Genomic DNA, 6,743 nt, shown 5'->3' with positions numbered 1-6,743 from the left:
GGTCCTTGGTGACACTTAGAGGGGTCAAGGTCCCTGGTCCTTGGTGACACTTAGAGGGGTCAAGGTCCCTGGTCATTGGTGCGTTGTGTTGTCCGCAGGGTCCCTGGAGACTGAAATGAATGTCAAACCTAATTATTCTTATTGAACATGTTCAGTGCCTCCCTGGAAAACAAAGTCGTACAAAATAATAAACGGGCTTCATTGGGTGCTCTAGAGCAGATCCCGTCCGTAGAACACAACAAAATAACACCAGTGGAAGTCGTCAGTGGTTCTGACCAACCGGGATGGTGTTTACCGCCGCACAGCTGCATGCCGGTTGCATGTTGTTGACAGAATGTCCACCAACGCACCTTAATTTCCTTATATCTGAAACTTTATATACATTCACAGCTTGGAAAGATACAGGAGAGCATGTCTATGTTTATACTACAACGTTTGAAATTACAAAATAAAGTTATTAGTCTATTTTACAAGCTTTTTAATTGTTTTGTCTATGGTGGAAAGGCCACTGCAGGACACCTGGTGGAGGTATGGGGTATTGCAAGCATCTGGTCACGTGATGCATGTAAAATTGGATTGACTCTCTGGTCACTCTCAGCCAGACAGACAATCAAGAAAGGACATCGGGGAAAAAATATACTTTACTATGGTATCATGTACTATTGCTTACGTTGGAGAGGTATGGAACATTCAAAATGTCATCCTAAGTGTTAAAGTGGCTCTGTGAATCAAGTTCTAAACCATTCTTCTTTATGTGTGTGCGTGTGTGTTTCCAGGTTCAGGGGGCCAGCGTCCGAGGCTGGAACAAAATGTCAGCTCTGTTCAACAAAGACGATGAACACCAGCTTCTAGAGGAGACGGAGAACCTGCCGGTGGCTGACCAGTGAGTGCAACACGAGGCCATTCAATTCTTACCTCTCATCCCCAATAAACCCCCATCAGTACTATAGAGGACGTCCAGTCTTGATTTGAACACAACCCTTTCCATCCACCAGGGGGCTTCAGGGCCAAATAATGCATCCATCTCTTAAGTTTCTTGACAAACACTTTTGGGTCAAACAGTTGACCCAAACCTGTTGACTGTTACCAGCTCATATTTTGGGCTGTTTTGACTTCACATTGAGAATTTCCGACATCTTACACTCACTTGGTCTGAGGAAGGATGGGGGTGCAAATTTTGGCAGGCAATAAAATGCACAAGTGCCGAAGAATGCCTCAACATTGCAACTTTATTTCTCCATGAACCAAATCATTTTTTCAGTGTCGTGACCAAGAAGGTCCAGACCTGGGCCAGTAAAAAGTCTGGATCTCTGGACGATGTTTCTATCTGTTCTGGCTTCAAAAACTTGGAAGAAATAACACTGGAATCGAGCAGAGTGCAGATGCAAAAAGGTTTATAGTGTATCTGAGAGTCAAGTACAGCAATAAGTGAGTAGGGCTCCGTAGCCCGACTGACAAACTGTACTTTAAGTCCTCCTAATATACGCAAGATTTTACCCCCTCCTAGTTCATGCCCTGTACCTTTCAGTGCAAGAAACCAATGACAATCTTGTGGGGTGTATCCCAGGGAACCAATCACAATCTTGTTTCGAGGGAGTTTGTTTCACGGCTCCTGGAATACTTGTCATATCTCCGCCATGTTTCTGCAGGAAATTACGATTTTCTATTCTTTTCATGACTCCAGTATCTTTTGGGTGTTTTAGCATACATTTAATTAAGAGGTTTTTAATACATATAACTTGAATATTTGCGGCTTAGTACAACATGTAATCAGTTTCTTGTCATGTGGGGGTTAATAATTAACCTCAATATCAGCATATATATTTTTGTGCCATATCAGGTCAATGATGGCCCAAGCTGAAATAACCAGGTAAGCCCTTAACTAGCTCAGTGCGTGCAATTCTCGTGGGGCATGCAGAATTCGACGTAACACCAGGAAGGTTATCCCAGTAATTTTCCGCAAACTGTGTGTGAAAGGGGTATAATTTACTTCAAACAAGGTCCATTGGCTTTGTGTTTTGAGGTCATGGAGGTGTTAACTGGGAGGATGTTCAGGGCTGTTCTCGGAAAAAAAAACAACCCGGGTCCGCGGTTACCGCATTGTTGTAGCGCTGTTGGCTTAATGCAGGCTGGGATATCTGGGTCCATCTGGGTCCAAGTCACCAGCACACGCATCCTTGATGTTTGGGGCAGACCAAGGACCAAGCCGTGTCCCGGCTTTTTAGCAATATCACAAAGATGCAGATATGGACGAGTGCTGATATTGACAATTTAACTTTAGTCTTTCTATTGTCAGTTGAGTATCTCTGTAGAAGGGATAATGTGCAGCCACCCGGTCATTATCGGCAAAAAAAGTGATCGGGTCTCGTGTCTTTCTGTATCACATGTTAAATTTACACTCATGGTGAAATGAGTCGGGGGATTTTAATATCGATCTCCGTATTCGGGTGTCATGACATTTCACTGCATATACGTATGTACGACCGTATGTATGTGACAAATCATCTCTTGAACTTGATCTTGATCTCTTGGAGTCGCCCATTTGTAATTTCTATGTAGCGTCACAAGATGGCGCCGCCAGCTGGTGTAAGCAAGAGCACAGCGTAGGCGGAGTGCTACCAGTAAAATACAAGGCTACACAAATCCGGGCGGTTAAGCGGTCGCCCGCGGCAACAGTCGTTATTGACAGACAGGCGTCGTTATTCCCAAATAACTGTCCGCTGACTGATGCTATTGACCAATCCCCTTTCCCTTTCTCCCTCCCTCTCTCCCCCGCTCTCTGTCCCCCACCCCCTCTCAGCCCGCTGGCAGTAAAGCCAGAGGAGGCCCCGCGACCCGGGCGCCGCTCGGGATTCTGGGACAGCTTCGCGGCCAACTGGGCGGCCAAGAAGCAGGCGGAGGCGGAGGCGGCGGCGGCGGTGGCGGTGGTGGGCGAGTCGGGCCCGTGCCCGGTCGACGGGGAGGAGGCGGCGGAGGGGGAGGAAGGGGGGAGCGAGGCGGCGCCGGTGCAGAACCGGGACGGGCAGGAGGCGGAGGAGAGCACGGAGAGCAAGGGCGGAGAGGTAGGGAGCGGCAGCAACAACAGCTTCTCCAGATACATGGCGCTGGGCGGGGGCAGCGAGGACGCCTCCTTCAAGTGGAACTTTGTCACCAACAAACTGGCCGAGCTCAAGACCAAGAGCGGGACTAAGACCAACTAGCTCCTCCCACCTCCCGAGGATCAACCCCGACCGATGCGGGTCCCATTCCATTCAAACTCAACCTTTCAAACTTTTTTTCCGTCGTGTGGCGTCCGTTGCGAGCAATTGATCCGGTCCCGAAAGAACCGTTGTTCCAGCTGTTCTTCTTCGCTTTGCCGGAGAACGGCGGCGCGATCGCCCCATTTGACTCCCAATGATGGAGTCCATGTCAAGTTCAATCGTGGCCACGTTCGATCGTGACCACGTTCACCTCCGACTTCATCGTTGGAAGCCGCTGGGGCAATCACGACCAGGTTCAATTGCGACCGCATTCATCATAAAAGTACTTTGTCGCCATTGCCCCATCGACCGACAGTCATGGAGTCATTGGGGCAATCGTGACCAAGTTCATCACTGAGGAACTGGGTCGGCAGTGCCCCATTGACTCTGAATGATGGAGTCAGTGGGGCAATGGTGACCATTTCAATGGCAACCAAGCTGTTCTACCAATGCTGGATCGTTTAGGTTGGAATGAACCAGAGGTTTCCTTTATGAACTAAAAGAACATTTTCCGGCCGTGGCAGCGGCCGTGGCAGCGGCCGTGGCAGCGCTTAGAGTTCAGCTGGACGAGAGGAGGCCTCCAACTGAAACGTCACAAAAGGTTCTTGTAGACAGGCTCTATTAAGCCAAAATGCAGATGCAGCTGCTGCAGATGTCCAACATTTCACTTTTTCATTTCTGCTACAATAACAATGCACTATTTTCATAACCCCTCAAAAAAAAGATACTGAAAAGAAAATAAAAATCCAGTTTTCTGCAATTTTCTAACACGGCACTAAAAATCGATGTGGTTACTGTACAGTTACAGAAGTCTTAAAATAATACAGAATAAATAGCCTCCTACAATAGCTGTGATTCAGTTATTTATTATTACGAATACTCTGGTGGGCCTGGGTTTACCCTCGAAAAACGACTTTTTAAATGCAAATGTTGGTTCCTGTCACTTGGGAGTGCAGGTTTAAAATGCAGAGAATCTAAACTCCTAAAATGCTGTAATACTGTATGCCTCCATCCAGTTTATTCAGAGAGAAGCGTAAAGCTTGTTAAAGCTTATTTCTTTAAAACTCGGATTTCGTCCTAATCCGTCCAAACAGACCTGCACATCGTTTCAACAAGACCAGTCACGAAAAAACGGGATTAAGAGTTTAAGGACAATGATCGCTGGATCAGTTGGGGATTATCTCAGTTAACTTGCAGGGTTTAGAGCAGTGGTCTCAAACTCCAGTGACCTTGGGGCCACTGGCCAGGTTGTCCTCCTCCATGGGCCCCGTGTTGAACTTCGAGGGAAAACCGGCGCGTTTGTTTTGTTTCGTCGATGTGTGTATTGTTTTTGGTTTTTTTTCCCGCGCATTTGTGAATTGCCCCGTAATCCTTTTAGAATTAGCTCTCTTATGCTCTATTTAATTCTGTTTTATATTTTGAAAACATGAAGTTCATTTGTGTGGATTAATTAAGCAATGTGATTTGGAAAAAATTAATTGTCCGATTTATCCAAATTTATCAATATATTATCACCGTGTATCGGGCCACATTAAATTGTCTTGCGGGCCGGATGTGGTCGCCGGGCCTGCAGTTTGAGACCCCTGGTTTAGGAATAGATTTCCGGGAATGGATTTGGGCAACGCTGCGTTTCCTTTCAAGTCAAGTGAACAATTATAACAATTATATTAAAGACTTTTATTTGCTCCACATTTTAACTGTGAATGTGACGCGTGCAGCCAGATCGGAATGTGTGTTTTGAATTTTGTGGTTCCTTTAAACTGTGTGAGTGCGTTGAGGTGTTGCTGAGGTTGACTTGAATTTCCCAGATTCCCCGGAAAAAAACCCGCTTATTATTATTATTATTATTATTATTATTATTATTATTATTATTATTATTTTCTCTGTATTGCACTAATAAAGAATTTTGTGCAAAGAACAGCTTCATCATGCAGACTCATGAAATTAATTGAACTCACAGGGTTTTTTTTATTCTGTGATCTTAATTCCACTTAAATAAAGTGGTTTAATGACGCGCAATTTCTCCATTTTGTCAAATTTTTCCATGTTTCCAGCTAAATTGAGTGACATCATCAGTTGAAACAAAAACACCAAAAACATGTGTTGAAAATGGAAACGATCGCAGGCCATAATAATTCAACCTCCAAAAGTGAGAAATTGGTCTTACCCAAAAAATTTTTTTCGAGTATACAAAACTAGATTACAAAACTAGAATAAAACCAGACGTAATTCCATTTCAAAGATAATAAAAGCAAGCTGTAGCTGCCAGGTGATTTGTTGTCTTCAATGTCTTTATTCTATCAATGTTGACTGTTTAAATATAAATCAAACATTGTTATTTAATCCATTTTTCCTACATTCCTGAACATGCACATGGTGGGATCATTTTAGTTTATCTCCAAAAATGTTTCGAAACTTTTAGACAGTCATGCATACAAATATAAAAACGAAAAACTCATTAATAATTGAGAGAAAGTTATCACAAAACGACCCAAAAAAACACAACAAAACAACAACAACAACAATTTATGCAACAACCTGCAAAATAGTTGTTCACTCATTCCACCACCAGGGGGCAGAGTAGAACTACACTTTAGCAGCCGTGACCTTTAACCCCTCTAACCCCAGTGGTCACGATTGTGAACAGTTTTTTTAATTTTATTTTTTTAACTTTGAGTTTATAAATCTTTAAAAAAAAAGTTGTTTGTGTTTTATTTTTCATCGAGTGGAAAAAAAAAAAAATCAGTGACATCATAATTTGTATAGATTTTTATAAATATGTCATATTTTATCTTGGTTGACCACGTGTCCTGGTTCATTTACTTCCTGGTTCAGAAAGAAGCTCCAGACACATGGAAAAAACATAAACATGTTGTTATTCAGAGATAAATACTATATTTATCAGAAATTATCTGTTAAGCGGTTATTGTTGATATATTAATAATTTTTGGTTGATATATTAATAACATTTGGCTACCACACACACACACACACACACACACACACACACACACACACACACACACACACACACACTTATATATATATATATATATATATATATATATATATATATATATATATATATATATATAAATGTATGTATATATATATTTTTTAATATATATATATATATATACATATGTATATACATATGTATATACATATGTATATATATGTATATATATATATATATATATATATATATATATATATATATATATATATATATATATATATATATATATACATATATATATTTAACCTGTATTATCATTTTTATTATGTTTATTTTAAATAAAAAATAATATTATACAATTCTCTCTTGATTACCCGGAATATCATGTGTTTTCTTCTGATTCTCAAAAGGCGGTTGGTTCATAATTATTAAAAAAAACAACAACCCAATTCTTCACTATTTGTTGCTGAAATAAGGAGAAATGTCATTGTACTTCATGGTTTTATACAGTAATTTAATTTAGTCAACTGCATTTTATCGCTGGA

At 41.6% G+C, this 6,743-nt stretch overlaps 1 protein-coding gene across 1 annotated transcript in view; it reads left to right on the top strand.

Moving 5' to 3' along the window:
* LOC307233714 (uncharacterized protein C1orf232) overlaps positions 1-3,200 on the top strand; it is a gene marked incomplete at both ends in the record, with an annotated part of 4,752 nt that extends 1,552 nt beyond the window's left edge. The window contains 2 exons of the mRNA XM_080005113.1: positions 777-883; positions 2,801-3,200. Coding sequence (XP_079861239.1) covers positions 777-883; positions 2,801-3,200 — 507 coding nt within the window. The remainder of the gene's footprint in view (positions 1-776; positions 884-2,800) is intronic.
* Between the last annotated feature and the right edge of the window lie 3,543 nt (positions 3,201-6,743).

Source organism: Zeus faber (genome assembly GCF_960531495.2).
Source record: "Zeus faber genome assembly, chromosome: 8".
Classification (NCBI taxonomy): Eukaryota; Metazoa; Chordata; class Actinopteri; order Zeiformes; family Zeidae; genus Zeus; species Zeus faber.
The sequence above is the reverse complement of the archived record's forward strand: the minus strand, read 5'-3'. Positions and strand labels throughout refer to the sequence as shown.